This window comes from Vulpes vulpes, chromosome 12 (genome assembly GCF_048418805.1).
Source record: "Vulpes vulpes isolate BD-2025 chromosome 12, VulVul3, whole genome shotgun sequence".
NCBI classification, from domain to species: domain Eukaryota; kingdom Metazoa; phylum Chordata; class Mammalia; order Carnivora; family Canidae; genus Vulpes; species Vulpes vulpes.
Genome location: NC_132791.1, coordinates 75,056,935 through 75,076,179, shown reverse-complemented (window position 1 = coordinate 75,076,179; position 19,245 = coordinate 75,056,935). Strand labels below are relative to the sequence as shown.

Genomic DNA, 19,245 nt, shown 5'->3' with positions numbered 1-19,245 from the left:
ATGAATGGAAGAATGAATTAGGACATGATCTCACCAATTCATGATTTTCAGCCATGGAACCTCCATGGTCTGTATAGGACAAACTATAGACCATAAAATCTTGTCTTCTGAGGCCATGTCCAGAAGCAGGAAAGATCCAAATCCCTGGAACAAAGCTGTTCTCTCAGCCTAATCTTGCCTCCTCAGCACATGGTGACCCTTGTGTACCCAGGGGCTTAGCCTGGTGGTTCTGGGCTAGAAGCCAGTTCTGGACCTTCTGACCTACACCCAGCATTGCTGCAACATCCCACTGCCAGTTATAAAAAGGACTTGAGAGAGCTCTTTCCTACTGAAATTACAAGATTAACCAACACAGAGCTATAGGCTGTGGATGGCCAAACTGCTTTCTTAGCACCATTAGGAAGTGGTAGATTGTACTGCAAAGTAGTATTTTCATCCAGTTTGAAGTCTAATGTTGGCCAAACAGGATTCTGGACCCATAGGGGAAATCAAATCAACACCCTTAACTACCCCTCCAGTCCCACCCCCAACCTCTATGAACCCAATCCTACCAAGACCCAGAAAACAACAACAATGTAAACAACATCCACACTCACTTTATTTTCAAACAGAGGGTCATGTACTGGAAGGGAAGCAGGACTAAGCCATTGTGGGGGCTTGCTTGAAGTGATCTGCCTTTGCCTTCTAGCCCCAGAACACCCCATGACCCAATGGCTATGGGGATGCCCCTTGATGGTACACGTATTAGAAAGGTCAATTCCCCCACTCCCCAAAGAAGTGGAGAAAAGAAGGCAAAAAAGTCAATGAGTCCCTGGAATAGTGCCTCAGAATCACTGCAGGGACAAACTTCAGGTCCACATATGTGAGTGCGAGGGGATTTAGGAACAATGGACGGTGTTGGCAGGAAACTATCCTGGATGACGTGCACCTGACACCAGGATACACCTTTCATTAGAATGAAGGGAGCAACAGAGCCCTCAGAAAAGATACAGAGGCAGAGAGTACATTGATTAGAACATTATCTCATAACAGAGGTAAGGCCATTTCCCACCATTATTGTAAAATAACTGTAACTAATCAAAACACATACAGGCCTCTTTAATGGAGTTAATAAAACTACAGTGAATGGGAATTGGGATAGAGGGAGCCATGCTGACAGGGCCAGGTAGTTCCACTCTAGGTTCTTAGAAAGGAGCCCTGGTCCAGAGAACAGCACACATCCACGATCACTATGTGGGGCTGGACCAGAGGAAGCCAGGCTGAGCCACGGTGAAGGGTCCTGAATGGCTCTCCAGGGATTATCCATACTCTGTATCCCCTCCAGTAATGGGTAAAACCAAAAGTGTTGGAAACACTGAAGGTGGACATCTGGTTTGTAATTCTGGGCCATCTTGATCTCCTTACATCTGACCATCTGCATGGGGAGGGAAAGGACAGTACAGAGTGTGGACACCCTGTCTCCCACTGCAGGGGCAGAGAAAGTGGGAAGGACATCCAGCTGTGATAAGCAGGAAAAGGCAAGGCAACAAGACACCTTATGCCTGGGGTAGGATCATGGCCAACAGCCCTCTAGGCCTGAGTTCACCTCCTCAAGGGGAGGTCTCCATGGAATGAGCGTGATTACCAACATGACCAGAAAACCCATCGATCCCACTCATGGGGCAGATGATGAGAGGGGCTGCGCTCTTCCCTCCCGAGTAACTCAGGCTGAAGTAAGGCCGGACAGGCCCACAGAAGGTGGCATGAGAGAAAGTAAATGTGTGACACCTCTCTGTCACGTTGTAGAAGGAGACCTCGCCAGCATCATAGTCCAAGAAAACCCCCACCCGCTGGAGAGGAGTGCGCAGGGGTAGGGCAGTCATCGGGGAGGTAAGAGCCCAGTACTCCTTCCCATACCACAAGGACACAGCCCAGAATCCATTCTGGGGGGCCGAGGTTACTCCACCTTTTCTGCATACGGAGTCTTCACAGACACCTATGGTCCACTTGGCTTTATCTCCCACTTCTACCTCCCAGTAATGTCGCCCAGCGATGAAACATGGAGAGCCCAAGACACAGGGAAACAGATTGAACCGCTCAGGGTTGTCAGGCAGGTCTTGCTGGAGGTAACTGTACCGCACCTGCCGCAGGTTGTCAGAAAGGATCAAGCTAGGGTAGGCTGTGTCCGGGTCTAGAGTCACGTCCACTGTGGAGACACACAGGGGAAAGGGGAGGACAGTCAGCCAGGGGCCAGGAAAGCACACTAGAGGACACCCAGCTCTTCTCTGCCTCCTGTAAGAGGAGAACATGAATGCCCCACAATAGACCGCATTCATCTTGTGAAATTCACCCTGGAGCTGACATTCCAAAAAGTATTGTTTGGATTAGCTGACTACCTTTCTAAACCAGGACATATTGAAAGTACTGAGATTTTACCTCCATTCCCTTCCTTTTAACATCTTAAGTCACATTATCCATTATAAGCTGAATTCTCAACTTAAATTTTGGGCCTTTGGTATGTGAATAAGCGACTACAAACCTGTATCACTCTTTTAATGGTGCCTGGGGCGGGGGGGGCGGGGAGGGTTGCAGTTGGTGGAGTGTCCAACTCTAAGTTTTCGGGTCAGGTTGTGATCTTAGGGTCATGATATCAGCCTCATGTCAGGCTCTGGGCTCAGTTTGGAGTCTGCTTGGGTTTCTCTCTCCCTCTCCTTCTGCCCCTCCCCCCACATGCACACACCCTAAGATAAATAATCCTATAAAAAAGAAAAGCAGTCTTTTATATCCTCCATTCCATGAGATCTTTACTCAGCACATGCAAACCCCATTCATCTCTTTCTAATGTCCAATACAACACCCACATCTTTCTCAAAAAGCTGCTGTCAACCAGCCAAGTCATCACATGCTCCCTCCCTTAAACCTAAAACTCTATCATCTGAGTCATGTACTTGGGTGATCAGTATGACAGCATTTTGCAGTCATGTGGTACTTTCCTGCTTTAAAACATTCTCTCTCTAAACCACAGCTCAGACAGGCTAAATGGCCTCCATGAAAGGTTCATGAAAGCAACTGATAACCAGGAGCCCCAGATAGTAGATTTGTGGTTCAACAACCTGTGTACAGCAGCGCCCTGTGCCTTTGGGTGTGCCGCGTACTTCCCATCACACACTGTGTCTTATGCTTTGTTCCCCCCACAGAGCCCTGTATGATGCTAGACAGTATAGGTCATGTGCAAGGTATTCAGCTCATACTTACTAGAACAAAATATGGGTCACAGTGGTGGACACCATTGGAAGACCTGCTGTACGCCTCCCTTCATGGGGAGGATTCCATGGAACTGTGCTAAGTACATACCTAAGATGTGAAGACCTCTGGGACCACAGATCTACTCAGGCTCCTGACCCCTCAGTGACACTGATGGTCAAGGGGTAGGACAGCTCAGCTCCTGCCCCAGCTCAGGGAGGGGCTGCCCCGAGGCTCTGACCTACCCCTTCCCCCAAGCACAGGAAGGATGCCCTATAGCAGTGCTCCTCTTTTGGGGGCTGCAATTCCTACTCAAGCACCTCAGCTGGATTTTCTGTTTCAGAGGTCCCTGGCTTTGGCTTTGAGGCATTTTAGGAGGCAAAGATATTGCCAACACATGGAAACAATCAATAGTATTTTTGTGGTTGCTGTTTATCACTTTTACATACATAATCCAAAGAACCCCAATTTAGGCAATTTCCCAAATCATTCATAATGGTAGTTAGGTTTTCAGGACCTTTATTCCTGTTTCCATATGGTTTTATCTCCATCACCTACCTGAGTATAACTGAGCCTCTCTCAATTCTGAAAGAACAAGAGAGTAGTAGTTAACAGACGGCAAGTGAGTATTTCTGAGATACCTGAGCAGAGACTCTCATTAAGAGTCTCCACAAAGCTACAGTTTCATCAGCCCTGCATTCCTGTTGTCAGCTGTGTACTGATTTCTTGACATAACATTGTTCAACCGAGAGCTCTACAGGAAGAGGGACAGGGAATTTTGGTAGCAAATGGGATCAAACTGAACCAAGGTCAGGGAATCCATCCTCCAGTGAAATGCTGTTCCAAGCGACCTCATTTTGGGTTGCTGTTTTTCTCAGGCACAACTCTTGGCCTTCAGAAGCCACCTGTGTTCTAAGGGCTGAGTGGCTCCGTGGGCGATACCCACTACCACGCCAGGGCAAATGCCAGCACTGACACAAGAAGTACTGAGCAGTGGACAAAGCATGTTCACAAATAAGCCCTCATGAGGCTTTCAGGTGGGGGGAGAGTAGGAAAAATTAATGAGGCCAGATTCAAATTCAAGGGAATTCACGCTTGAACTGACCACTTCTGGTATTACCCACTGTATTTAGGGCAGTTTCTCCCTATTTTGTTTGCCTGTGGAAGGCATTGGAGTGTCCCCTATATATGTTGCTAGAGGCCAAAAAAGTATGTATCTGGAAAGATAAAATGCAAAGAAGGTCTTAGTCTATACAACATACAGGAAACAGCAGAGATTATGGGGATTTGTCATTTGTAACAAAGAAGAAGGGGTTTACCTACATGTGAAGGTTTCAGATTCCACTGGGCTGTCTAGGAATTTTAGCACTTAGAGGATATAACCAACTCCTAACTGAATGAGGCTCATGAACAGAAAATTTAAATTTAGAAGGGGCTTCCCTTTACTACCCAAACCACTTTACTTAAATAAACCTTGTATTTATGTTTGTGTATGTCAGGCTCCATTCTCAAGGCTTTTGGAACTTAATCCAACAACCTCTCGAGGTAAGAACAATTCTTTTCCTCATTTTTGCAGATGAGGAAATCAGTGTGGAATCCTTCCTAAGAGCCAGCAGTGGCCCAGGGTGGCCTGATTCCTGAATTCCTGCTATTACTCCCCCGGGGGCTGTTTGACCCCCACCCTGGTCAGCACCAATGCCCATGAGCAGGAGGGACTCAGCAAGTTATAACCTTAAACACCGGCTCTGATGAAACACAACTAGGATAGTTTCTGTTCATTCTTTTCCCAATTAGAAAAGAATTAAGCAAATTCTGGATTAATTAATTTTTGGGTTGCTGTTTTTCACCCCCATCAATATAGACTGAGAACTGAGTACACTGACTTCAAATTTAAAAAAAAAAAAAAAAAAAAAAGACTATCAATTGAGATGACTAAAGCAAAAGGAAGAAGCAGATCAGAGAAGGCTAGCCAGTGGTGTCACTCCTTCTCATTTTCCCGCACCTTTAAAGTAGATGATCACTTGCCCAGGAAACTTCAACATCAAAAGCCCAGGAAATATAGAAATTTACCTTGGATTTTCTCCATATCTGACTGCATTTTTTCTAAGTGGAAAAGAGAAGACATTCAGTTTGCATCTCATATCCAGCTGGACAGGCAAGCAAGACAGATATTCAGAGTATGAATGCATTTCCCCTAAGGGATCCCTATCTTCTGTTACCTGTGAACTGCTTCAGACTTTCCGTCAAGAACAGACATTTTTGTGCAAAAATGTGGATTTTCTCCTGCAGATCTGGAGGTGTGATCCAGGGCTCAGGGATCCTGATTCTTTCAGCTCTTAAAAAAAAAAAAAAAAAAAAAGGAGTAAATCCCTCCCTCCCCTAACCCTATGACTTCAGAAGCCCAGACAAAGCCTGGGTTAAAATGACCAACAGTGTTTAAAGCAGCCCCTACAGCCTTTTCCCTCTTCTCTGCCTAGACTGTGATCCTCTGGACAAAAGCAGGAGAAACAGCTTCCTCATCTCCATTCCCCCAACAGGACCTAGCTCATGGATTTTCAAATGGCTTGTCCTCAAAAAGGTTTACTGAATTAAACCGAATAGAAGGCTGACCGTGCCAGAAAGCAAAAGATTCCATGACAAAGTCCTTGAGTTTCATGGTGGGCAACAATCCAGAGGTAAGAACCCTTTTCAGGCAGATTGGCACCCAACCTGTTCAGGGGGTCCATGATCCATGACTGCCAGCTGCCTCCCCATCTCCTATCTCCCAAGTTACACCACGCTCACGGCTGCCCCGTTTAGATGCAACCCTGTGACTGAGCTCTGGCCAGTAAGAGGGAAGGAGTGTCTCGTGGGAATCTGCGAAGCCTACTTCAGGGGAGCGTGCTGTGATGTACTTATCACCCTCATGCTGGCTGGCATTCCAGCAACCATCCTGGACCGGGACTTCAAGGACAACTGGGGGCAGCAGGAGAGTGGAAAGAAGGAAACTCCCTGCTCCGCCCCTGGCTACCTACCTGCACCTTCCTCACAGGTGGCAACTTCTGAAATTATGTTTCAGCTTTAAGCCAACGAAATTTTTGGTTTCCTATCTCATACAGCCAGACCCCAACATTAATGTCATAAAATGCTGGGCTCTGAAGGGTCTATCTCCCCATGTCAGGCCAGAACTGGACCGGCATCAGTGACTATAAGGGCAGGGATCACTGGGGCCATCTGGCTGGGACTGGACACACTCCAATTCATCTCCCTCAGACCCTTGATTTTACCCCAGAATCTCTCCATGTGGCACTCCCAGCCAACCTACTCTATCTATGAGGCCCTGGCCCAGCTCATTCCTCTGGAGGGCTTGTACTGTGCAGTGTTTTGAGCAATCTGAAAGTTCAGCTCCTTCTAAGTCAGCCTCTGCCCCTGTAGATGCTGCTGCACCAAACCCCACAGCCCATGGGCCCCTGTCTGTCCTGCAAACACAGGTGAGCTTTGGCATCTGGCCCGCTCCTCCCCATCCCCATCAGATCACACAGCCAAGAAGGAATGAGAACAGGAGCCTGTATCAGGTAAGTTAGCACTGATTCTGCAACTCTGAGCCACCCACACTCCTCTTAGGCCATATTTTCCCCATCATACAGTTGGGGAGAGGACTCTGAAACCCTTGCACTTTGGCCAGCTCTGTGTGAGCCTTCACTCTCCACAGATGTGTCCTCACAAATCACAGGTACTCATTCACCCACAGTTTGTCAGTAATTCCTAAGTTTACTGAGCAGAACTGTGGTCCATCCAGCTCTCTGCACACCAGTGACTTGGTCCAGAGACGAGCAGGCTGTGTTTCACTCTCGTCAAATGTCCTTCTCTGGCTCCTTTCAGGATTTATGAGTCTAAGGGAAAACATCCTCCTGTGTGACTGAGCACTGGAGAGAGAGAACACCGTACCTGCTCAATGTGTCCCCGATGTCCTACAAGAGAAAGGAAAAGATAACCATGAGACCTCGTAGCTTCAGTTTTCCTTCAGATGTTGGCTGGAAACCCAGGAACCAGCTGGCCCTCCTACGAGAAGCCAGGAAGACAAGAACCACAACTCAGCCCAGGACCTAAAGTCAGGGTGAGCAAAGTGAGATGCACAGTTTGCACTCCCAGCATCTCCTCTGTCCTGCTTCTGTCCCACTGGCCCAGGATCTCAGGATTTCAAATTTCCAAACTCCAGTATCCCACCCTCAGACCACAACTGCCTACTTGTCCAGCTTGCTTTAACTTTTTATTGTGAAATAATTTCAAATACACAGAAAAGCTGCTAGTACAGAGCTCCTGGATACCCCTTCCCAGACTTTGCAGATTTTTTTTTAAAGATTTTATTCATTTATTCATGAGAGAGAGAGAGAGAGGCAGAGACACAGGCAGAGGGAGAAGCAGGCTCCATGCAAGGAGCTTGATGTGGGACCTGATCCTGGGACCCTAGGACCACACCCTGAGCTGAAGGCAGGCACCAAACCACCGAGCCACCCAGGGATCCCCAATTTTCCAGATTTTATAACCGCATTTATATGCAGAACCATTTGAGAGATCACTATTTACATTCTATGCTGTATCTTTGCCCCATTAATACTTCTGTGTGTTTTTCCTAAGGATAAGTACATTTTCTCATATAACCACAGTAGTTATCCAATCCAGAATAAGGAACATGGATCTAATGATCAATGATCTAAGTAAACCTTTATCTAACCCAGTCCATACTCTAGTTTAACCAATCACCTTAATTTTTTTTTTAAGATTATATTTATTTATTCATGATAGACGTAGGGAGAGAGAGAGGCAGAGACACAGGCAGAGGGAGAAGCAGGCTCCATGCCAGAAGCCTGACGTGGGACTCAATCCCGGGACTCCAGGACTGCGCCCTGGGCCAAAGGCAGGCGCTAAACCGCTGAGCCACCCTGGGATCCCTTAACCAATCACCTTAATAAAGTTATCTTCAGCTACTCTCTTCCCTGCTTGGTAATCCATGACCATTCACCACAGTCAGCTATCACCATGTGTATCTGGAATGGCTCCTTAGGGCTGATTTGTCTTTTGTGGCACTGACACTGGTTTAATATAGGTTGTTTATTCTACAGGATATCATCCTTCCTTTGGAGTTTGTCAGATATTCCCCTCATGATTAAATCCAGGCTGTATCATCTTTAACTGGTGTATGGTATGTTCTTCTTTTTTTTTTTTAAGATTTCACTTATTTATTTGAGAGACAGAATGCACAAATAGGGGGGAGGGGCAGAGACAGAGGGAGAAGCAGATGCCCCAGTGAGCATGGAGCCTGATGCAAGGCTTAATCCCAGGACCCTGATATCAAGACTTGAGCTGAAACAAGAGTCCAATACTTAACCAACTGAGTCACCCAGGCGCCCAGTGGTATATCCTTCTAAAGGTACATGATACTCACTTGCCCCTTACTGGGGCAATTCTGATCATTGTATAGCCACTACCTTTCCTCTTATAACTAATAAGTAATCCAAAACTGATACTTTGAAACTATGTCAATGGGGCATTCTCTATAAACTTCCTCCCTTAGACTTAGCATCCACTGATTATTACTGTCTGAATTAAATTTTACTATGATGGTTACTAAAGGGTCATTGGTTAGCTTCAAAATTCCTTCTATATCACTTAAGTCGACATCCTACAGAAAGAGTAATTTTGGGACACCTGGGTGGCTCAGTGGTTGAGCAGCTGCCTTTGGCTCAGGGCGTGATCCAGTCTGGGGATCCAGTCCTGCATTGGGCTCCCTAAGGAGCCTGCCTCTCTCTGTCTCTCTCATGAAAAAAATAAATAAAATCTTTTTTTTTTTTTTAAAGGTAATTTCTGCCTGTTTATTAGTAGTATTGACTCATATATTCTTACTTTATTTAACAGGTTATAATCTATCACTGTTCTTATTTACTTTGATGCACAAAAAGTCTGAAACTTGGCCACAGAGTATCTGTCACTTTTTATCCTATCCCTTCCCATCCCGTTTTCCCCATTCCCATCCGGTTTATTCTTCTACTGTTTCCTCTGCAAAAATAAGCAAATACAAGATGTTCCAATTATCTATTTTCCTACACAAAAAGTAGCACACTCTAGATCCTGCACTATGATTTTTCACTTAACAATCCACTCCTGGAAACCACTCTCTATTACTTCATGAGTGTCTTCCTTACTCTCTTGACAGCTGCACAGCATCCCACTGTATGTACACACAGTCGATTCCACCACTGATTCCACCACTATTCTCGGTTTGATAGGTGGGTTTTTCCAATATTTCGCAATTACAATGTTACACTGAGTAACTTTGTGCATATGTATTTTTGTACATATTTTCATGTGTCAATATATCTTCAAAGTAAATTCCTGAAAGGATTCTTGGTCAAATTCTAACTGCATGGGGGCACCGGGGTAGCTCAGTGGTTGAGTATCTGCCTTCTGCTCATGTCATGATCCCGGGGTCCTGGGATAGAGTCGCATTGGGCTCCCCACAGGGAGCCTGCTTCTTCCTCTGCTTTTGTCTCTGCTTCTCTCTGAGTCTCTCATAAATAAATAGTCTTAAAAAAATTCTAACTGCATGTATGCTGCCAAAACAATTTGTCTTCCTACCAGCATATGAGATTCTCTCTCCCACATCCTTGCTAACAGTGTACTGAATTAAGAAAATTTTGCTTAAAAAAAAAAAAAAATTATATTCTAATGGGGGAAAAAGGGTATTAGAGCATGGTTTTTATTTGGATCTTATTAAAAGTACAGTAGAACACTTTTTCGCAAGTTCCTAGTCCAATTTTACAGTTCTTTTGCAAATTGCCTGTTCATATCTTGTGCTCATTTTTCTATAGAACTTGTCTTTTCCCTCCCTCTCGATTTTTTAAACGTTCTTTATATATTATTTCTATTATCTCCATTTGTGATATTTGCTACAATTTTCTTTTAATTTGGCACTGGTCTTTTGAAGATTTATTTATTATTTGAGAGAAAAAGAGCACACAGGAGCAGAAGGAGAGGGAGAATCTCAAGCAGAGTCTCCACTGAGCATGGAGGCTGTGAGATCATGACCTAAGCAGAAATCAAGAGTCAGATGCACAGCCACCCAGGTGCCCCTTCACACTGGTCTTTTGAATGGTAACAGTGTGTATGTGTGTTTTTCTGCTGAGCTGTTACCAGCTGGTTTAGTTACACAGGCACTGTGTATATTTTAATGTCTAATAGGGCCAGTTCCCACCCACAGCTCTTCTTTCTCAGTTTCCCAGCTATTATTTTTCTATCTGAACCTTACTATCAATCTGTTTAGCTCTAGAAAAAGTGTGTTCTGTTTTTGTTGGGATTGCACTAAGTTTATACATTAATTTATAAAGAACTGACAATGTGATGATGTCAACATGTCTTGGCCAAGAACAAAAAATGTCTTATTACTTTACCTTTTTTCTTTTTGCAATTGGAAATGGAGTATCCTTTTCTAAACTGTCTTGGGATACCTGGGTGGCTTAGCAACTGAGCATCTGTCTTTGGCTCAGGGTGTGATCCTGGGGTCCTGGGATCAAGTCCTGCATCAGGCTTCCTGGGAGGAGCCTGCTTCTCCCTCTGCCTGTGTCTCTGCCCCACCCTCTGTCTCTCTCTCTCATGAATGAATGAATGAATGAATGAATAAATAAATAAATAAATAATCTTAAAAAAAAAAAAAGATTCTATTTTTAAGTAAACTCTACACCCAACATGGAGCTCAAACTAACCCCAAGATCAAGAGTCACATGCTCCACCAGCTAAGTCAGCAAGGTGCCCCGTCTTTTCCAATTCCTATGCTTGCAATTGCTTTATCTAATTATATTAGTTAAAACCTCCAGTACAATGTTAAATAGAGGTAGACAATAGTGGGCATCTTGTCCTGTTCCCCACCTCAGCAGGAAAGCCTCCAATATTTCATTACGTAGGATTTAGCTTGCTTTTACAATGACATCCATCATAACCACTCTCTGGAAATGATCAAGACCCTCTCTCTCCCTCTCATTCCATGTCCATGACCCCTCTTTCTTTAACAGACCCCATCTGTTCAAAAATGTCCTCACAAATATCTTAAAAAAAAAAATTTAAACCTCTAATGCTCACTTTGGCAGCACATAAACTCAAACTGGAACACATCCCCTGCACAGATGATGCAACAAATTGGTGAAGCCTATCATGGTGTTAATATTCACAGAACACTATTCACAATTGCCAAAAGGTTTGGAAACAAAGCAAATGTCCGTCAATTCATGAATGCAACACAAGTGAAACAACACGTGGTGTTTATCCATGTTATAGAATATTATCCAGCCATACAAAGAAACGAAGTACCAATCCATGCTAGAACACCAAGGAACCTTGAAAAAAGTATGGCAAGTGAAGGAAGTCAGATACAAAAGGCCACATGCTGTAGGACTGTACTCGTAGGCAAACACGGGGAGACAACAGCAGAAAGGAAGAATGACTATGTATTTAATGGATACAAGGTTTCCTTTTGAGGTGATAACAGTATTCAAGACCTGTACAGTTGTGATGATCAAACGACACTGTGAGTTTACTAAATGCTACTGAATCAAACACTTAGAAATGATGAACTTATGTGAATTTTATAATAACAAACCAAAACTCTCAGTGCTATCTCCTAAAGCCGTAATCCTGAATGCACCCACTACCTGCTTTCCCTATGACTTCAACAGAGCAGTGATGGTCTCAGAAGGCAGGATGGAAGACAACATCACAGCAAGGCTGACTGGGGCGACATTCACCGACCAAGTGTTCCTCCTGTAGCTCACAAATCACCTGGTCTTCCCATACTCTAAAAGAGTATTTTCAAAACTTCCCCTTATTCTTTAAAGTGAGTGACTTTCCTGATTCCTGCTCTGCGGCCACAGATGACCCTGCTCTCCCACATCAAGACAATAAAAGCTACCACGTTTTTGCTACCAAACCTCAACCTGCCTGCATCCCCGCCTCCCCCCCACCCTCCTCTCTTCCCAAAGATCTTCCAAAACTACATCCTATACATGTGCTTAGTCCCCTTTCCCTTCCATCTTTTCTGACACAGACATTAGTGATAAGTTCATTAATTTTACAGCTTCAAAGACTTTCCTCACCCAGATCCTTACAACAGACTCTCCTCCCATATGATCTTTGACAATATGTTTAGTTTGTTTCTTTAAGCATCCCTTCCCACAAAGTCCCACAATCCCCACCTCTCCTTATGGTCTTACCCCTTAACCCAGACACCCATTCCTACAGTGGTCACACACCCTGCCAGTCACCACTGTCCCTAGGATGGTTCCTTAGGGAAGTGTTAAGTGTTTACTGTGGCACTTCTCTCTGAGGGCATTAGCAATGCCCATGGCTTTAAACCAAATGCGTGTCAGCCCTTAACTGCATGAGACTCTGCTGTCCACTCCTCCTCCTTCCTGGTCACTTTCTGCTTCTCTGATCAAGTGTTCACTTTGCAAACTCCTCCTTTCCTCCCTGGCAATTAAATACTGGTGGTCATTAAGGCTCAAGGCTAGGCCTTCTTATTAGTCTAAAGCAGGACTCAATAAACTTTTTCTGAAAAGCCAAACAGTACATATTTTGGGTTTTTGAGCCATGCAGTGTCTTGCAGTTCCAACTCTGCTCTGCTGTGGCAGTGGGAAAGTAACAATGCACACAGTATGTACAGGAATGCAAGTGGCTAAGTGCCAATAAAATGCAGACAACAAAGTTTGAGTTTTATAGAATTTCACATACCATGAAATAAAATCTTCAGATTTTCTCCAAACATTTAAAACTGTAAAAACCAGGGGGGCCTTGGGTGGCTAAGTTGGTGAAGTGTCTGACTCTTGATTTTGGCTCAGGTCATGATCTCAGGGTCATGAGACTAAGTCCCACAATGGTTTCTGCACTGAGTATAAAGCCTACTTAAGGTTCTCTCTTCCCAGGACACCTGGGTGGCTCAGCAGTTGAGCCTCAGCCTTCGGCTCAAGGTGTGATCCCAGTCTGGCAATCGCATCCCGCATCGGGCTCCCTGCGACGCACCTGCTTCTCCCTCTCTCTCTCACTCTCATGAGTGAATGAATGAATGAATGAATGAATAACATCTTTAAAAAAAATTCTCTCTTCCCCTCTTCCTCCACTCCTATTAAAAAACAAACAAAAAAACCCCTCCCAAACTGTAAAAACCACTTAGCCTGAAGGACATACAAAAACAGGTGGTGGAGCGGTTTGCTGACCTGTGCCCTATGCCATCATCCCTTTTAATGGCATTTATGAACACCCATTATACCCACTGTTCTCTTTAGTACCTGACTCTGACATTAGAATATACATTTCAGGACAGCTTTTCACCACTTAATCCCAGTGCCCAGAATACTGCCAGACCCAGAACAGACAATTCATATGCACTCAATGAACAACAGCACATTTCCTGTGGCCTTGCCAGGTTAGGTCAATGCAGCTTTGTAACTACACCCAGCTTAAATCACAGGGACCGCTTGGGCCAACCACTCCTGTTCCAGTGCTCAGTTTTGTGGCTGTGCTAATGTACACATATATGTTAAAATTACAGGACACTTCACTGAGTATCTTTACTCAAATCTTTAAATGGCATGTAGGCTGAACCTCCCATTACACCAGGAGTAGATCAGGTCACTGAGGCCCAGAGAGGTCAAGAGTGTGATCAGACCACTTGTGGGTGCAGGACAGGCCTAGGCATTAGATCTTCCTCTTGTCCTTCCCATGAGACAATGCAACTGACCGATCCAGGTTGTGTCAACTGGAACTTGTTATGCATGTTTTCTCTCTGACAAGCCCAGAGAGCTGAGCTAGGGTTTGTTACTCCTAGAGTTGACGGGGGGGTTGGGGGGGGGGGGTGGGGGGGGGTGCAGGGCCTCCATACTGCCTAGCAAAGAGGGAAGGGAGACTTTTTGGCAGGAGCCAGAGCCACGTTGGCGGGACACTCCACGCCTTACCTGCAGGAGCTCCCTGGTGGGCTGCTGCTGCTTCTCTTCTAGCTGGGCAATCAGGCTACTCAAGTGGGAGATGTTGCAGGAGAACTGGGTGATGGCACCGTTGATGCTGTTGTAGATGGCCAAGTCTAGCTCCTCAAGGCGGGCCAGGAGGCGATACTCATGTTCCTTCAAGGAGTGATAGAGCTGCTCAAACTCCCAGACAATCTTCTCCCTCTCCATCTGGGTCAGGCTCTGCGTAGATGACAGGGGAGGGTACTGAAGGACGGAAGGCTCCCTTCTAGAGCCCTTCATGTCTGTCCCTGACTACCTACCCTGAGACCTCATCATCTTATCCCGGCATGCTAAAACAAGCATCCTGTTCATTCACTCCTGGTCTCAGGCTTTACCGACTAGACACAATGGCTGAGAAGTGAGTTACCCCAGAAATAAGGAATATAGTCACATGAGAGGCCGGTTCACATGACACATGCAACCATAGGTAGTGAGGACAGGATGGCCTGCAGTGGGAGAAGCTGGCACAGCCTTCACAGAGGCAATGTAACACAGTGTGGTTGGAGAAACAGGGGTTCACCATGTGGTCAAAGGGTAGACACGCTTTCCTGGCAGAAGAAACGACAGGAGAGATGGTGAACGATGGTGTCTGGCAAAGCACCTAAGTTTTGAGAAGAGGTGCTCAAAGAGGTGAGCCTCTCTCAAAGAGGTGCTTTGGAGAAGCCAGAAGAGGTAAGAGAGAACACACCTTGCCTGGCAGGCCAGGGTGGGGCAAGACTTTCCTGCAACTGGGAGCCATGAAAGGGAAGTGACCGGGTCAGATACATGCCATGTGGGGTGGACTGGGACACTCAATCCTCGCATCATGACTGCAACCACGTCACCTGTGCGGCCCTCACCCCCTTTCTGGCCATCAGGGCTGTTCATCACCTACCCCTCATTGGCTATCGGTGTGGTGCCCTTCTGGAACAGATGTTTGCCAAAACTAGTCTACCCTTCTTTCTCTATCTACCTCCCACTGCCAAAACTCTGAGGCTCTCTGCTAAACAAAGTGTCAGCAAGCTCCCTTTGTTTACTCCTGGGGAATTAAGTTTTCCCGGGGCCCAGCCACACCCATCATTCACATATTATATTATGCTGCCTTCAGCTGTCACGACAGAGTTGAGTAGTTGTGACACAGACTAATCTGTGTCCCACGGAGTCAAAAATCCTGACTATATGGCCCTTTATAGATATTTGTTGACACCTGTCCTGAGCTCCACTCTTCCTGAGAACCTTTCCCATGACCCACTCTTCTCACCACCTTCCTAAGCACTCTCTGTGCAACACACTGAGGAGTGAACACAAACCTGTTTCGCATCCTTTTGGTAAGGTCTCACCTCTCCTTACCTAAAGTCTTTCAAAAGCATAAATGACACAGTGCAACCTCAGAAACAGAAAAGTAAAGCTGAAAAAGACCCAGCACTCCTGGCACCCTGGTGGGGGGACTCTGCCTGGCAGGGAACTATCCCTTGCATTGCAGGACATTTCAGCAGCTCTGCCCTCCCCTCCCCAGTCACTCAATTCCTCAAGTGACAACTAGAGAAACACCGCCACACCACGGAAGGGAAGGAGACAGCAGTACTAGCCTTGCTGAAAACCCATTTCACAGAAGAGACAGGCCCAGAGAAGGCGTATCACTCCATCTACCCAGCTGTCTCAGAGCCAAGAAGTATATCCAAATGTCCGGATTCTCCTCTGACAATCTTCCCACAGAGGACGACACATTGGTTGTGTGCATGATAATCTGAGTCCACTCAGGCACACTGGGAGATTCTCCATCCATCTGCCCTCTTCTCAAGCTAGGGGAGGTGAGGTCTCAGCAGATTGTTTGGGCAGAACAGATGGTGGCATCTGAAGGCACCATGAGAATAAGCTCCCTGCCCCAAAGTTGTTTACTTCACCCTGGTCAGGACTGATAGAATTTCACAAGATGATGCTAGACACCACTAAGAGTTTGCTTTTCAGATGAAAGCACCTCTTGGGAATTTCTAATAATTTATTTACTGTTAAAAAAGTTGCTTAGGCACCTGTATGGTAGATATAAGGTTATATATATAAAAGTCTCTTTTTTTTTTTTTTGGTTGTCAAAACAAAAATTTCAAACATTCCATTACAAATGAGCACGTCAATCACTAGCTAGAGCCACTGGATCAGCCACCATCACCATCTGTCTGCAGAATGGCACCAAGGAAAGCTAGCTGTGCCTAGGAATTTCACCCAGGATCAACTCTGATCTATACAAAGCAGGTTCAACTTTTGGTAGGTCAGATCCACAGGGGTGCCAACCTCAGCTCTTCCATCTCTCCTCCCAAAATGTGGGAATCCCTTGGCTCTCCAGGACAGTTTCCAAGTGCCACCCAGGGCTGTGTCACCCACACCTAGGTTCTGAGTGACCTGACTGGATACAGTCATGTTAAGTGACTTCAGACTTACACAGGACAGAATCACCAACAAACATGATAGTACCTGTGAATTCCCAGGACTCTTACCAGAAGTTCGGCTCGTGCCTGCTCCCCCTGTGCCCGCCGCCTCTTCTTTAAATCCTTGACTCTTTTCAGGTGGTCCAGCTGGTTCTGGATTTGCTCCTGAGAAAAGCAGAAACAGCTGCACAGTTCAGGATGAGGGACCTCGGCATCGGCATGGCCCACGTGCTTACCACGCACACAACCCACACTCCTGAGGCCAAGTCCCCGGTGAGCACCTGCCCCTGGACTACACTGCCATTTCCAGGGACAGGGTATTACAGTACCCCTGCTCAGCTGTGTTTATCTTAAACCGCTGGGTCACCTGCCGGTCCCTGGAAAAGATACTGCATGGCTTGGTGGAAAGGTGAGTAGATGAGGAAGCTCAGAGTTAAGGTGTGGCTGGCTCTCCATGTAAGTATACCAAGAAAATGATTTAAGTTCTCTCATTTTCTTGATGTGTGACCTGCACAAATACCACCTTCCCAAGCTACTGGAGTGTGAGTGAACTCCAGCACACTGCCAGTATGAGTGAAATAATATATCTGAAAGTACCATAAGTGCGAAGTGACTCATTATGCACAGATGTACTCACGGTCAAACAGACCTAACTCTGCACCTTTCCTTCTGCAGCCTGCAAGCCCGCAGAACCGCACTGCACACTAGCTCCTCCAATGTAGTTACAACTGTTGGAGTCAATACTTTGTTTCCATGTCGTTGTTTGTGCCAGGCTGTTGATTCTGTGTTCACAAAGGGCTACCCACTCCTTTCTTTTGTCTGAGCTTCCCGGTAGGTGTGCTATCTAGAGTCAGAGCGGCTGACCGGGGCAGAACGTGAGCACAGGGAAGCGCTAGGAAATGCCTGCAGGCTCCGCGCTGGGCACCTGCAGTGGTGCGCAGCCCTGGGTACCTGCTGCTGGTGCGCCCAGGCTGAGCTCATCCGAGATCCGACAGGAGCGTGAGCGTGTCCGTGTGCGCGCGCTTTGGGGCATATCCTTCTTCCAGTCGGGAGGGAGGGAGGGTGTCTCCGTGGGCCGTGGGCCCGGGGGCGGGTAAACACAGGGCCCCCGGGAAGGGCGGGCGGGGGCGGGGAGGCTCGGGCTCCCTCAGCAGCTACAGGTTCTCCCAAACCCGCGTGCCGAGGCTCCGCGTAGAGAAAGGAAATGACGGCTGCAAGCACACGTCCGGCTCAGCCATTTTCTAGGTGGAGGAGGCAGCCTCTCGGCCCTCGGCTCCTTTGTCCGCTCGGCCCCGCCCGCTCGCCCGGGCGCGGCCCTTACCTTGAAGCCCTCCACCGCCTCCTCGAGCGGCAGCACGCTGTGGCCGCGGTGCTCCCGGGAGCGGTCGCACACCACGCAGATGGGCATCTGGTCCTCCTCGCAGTACAGCTTCAGCGGCTCGCGGTGTTTCTCGCACACGCCCATCTCGCCCCCGGGCCCCGACGGCCGCTCGGTGCGCAGCTGCTTCACCAGCTGGGTCACGTTGGCCAGGTGCCGGTTGGGCCGCATGTGGCGCTGCGGGAAGGTCTCCCGGCACTGCGGGCACGACACGTTGGTCTCCGCCGCGCCCCAGCAACGGGCGAGGCACGCGCAACAGATGTTGTGGCCGCAGTCGAGCATCATGGGCTCCGCGAAGTACTGCAGGCACACGGGGCAGGTGGTCTCCTGCTGCAGGCACTCGGCCACGCTCCCGGAGGCCATGACGCGGGCCCGCGGGGGCGCACGGGCATGGGCCCGGCGCCGGCTTTACGCGGACCCCGGCTCAACCGCGCGCCCTCCCGCTCGCGGCTTCCGGGCGGCGCGGGCAGGCGGCACCTCCCGCCCCGGGCCCCCAAGCGCACGGCCCCCGCGCGGCCCTCCCTCCCCCTGCCTCCGTGCGCCGCGGCCCCGCCCCGCGGCCCTGGGGTCCTGCGGCCCCGCGGAGCCCCCGGATGCGCGAGTGGGCCGCCGAGGGCCGCCGCCGGCCAGACTCGCGCAGGACAACGTGGCGGCGTCCGAGCGGATCCCGGCGCGAGCGGAAGGGGCGGCCCGGGGGCGGGGCTTGGCCGAGCCTCCCGCGGTACGGGCTGCGGCCGCCCGGGTGCGCACCGGGGCTCGGGAGCGCAGGGGCGGCCCACGCGCGGGCCGCGGTCCTGGGGGCGCGCCGGGGCCCGGGAGGCCCGGGAGACCCCGCGTCCCCGCGCCGAGCGGTCGCGGCCTGGCCCGCACCCCCGGCCTTTGTGGGCGCCCAGCTCTGCGCGCAGGCCTCACCGCGGCCCGGAAAGCGCGCTCGATGCGGCGGAGGAGACGTCCGCCCGGGAGCCCGGAGCCCCGAGGCCGGAGGGTGGGGCGAGCCCAACGGGCCGCTCCAGGAAACAGCCCCACTCGCTGGCGCTCGCGATTGCGTTTCCAAAGAGAAAAGCTTCATTATCTGGGGGCAGCATCTCTGTACGACGGAAGGAGGCCCGCGAGCCCAGCGCGGCCTCTTCGCGCTGCGCTGGAGCCACGTGCTTTCCCACCCGAGCTTTGGCTTCCCCTTCGGAGAAACAGGGTGGTCTTTGCACCCTCAACGAGG

At 48.4% G+C, this 19,245-nt stretch overlaps 1 protein-coding gene across 1 annotated transcript; it reads right to left on the bottom strand.

The window, feature by feature from the left end:
• Positions 1–576: 576 nt before the first annotated feature.
• Positions 577–18,687, bottom strand: TRIM27 (tripartite motif containing 27). The gene is made up of 8 exons (XM_025986597.2): positions 17,973–18,687; positions 16,721–16,816; positions 14,199–14,429; positions 7,150–7,172; positions 5,442–5,557; positions 5,293–5,325; positions 3,781–3,807; positions 577–2,185 (listed from the first exon to the last, which is right to left on the bottom strand). The coding sequence occupies exons 1-8, from the start codon at positions 18,390–18,392 to the stop codon at positions 1,590–1,592; spliced, it is 1,542 nt and encodes a 513-aa protein (XP_025842382.1). The 5' UTR covers positions 18,393–18,687; the 3' UTR covers positions 577–1,589.
• Between the last annotated feature and the right edge of the window lie 558 nt (positions 18,688–19,245).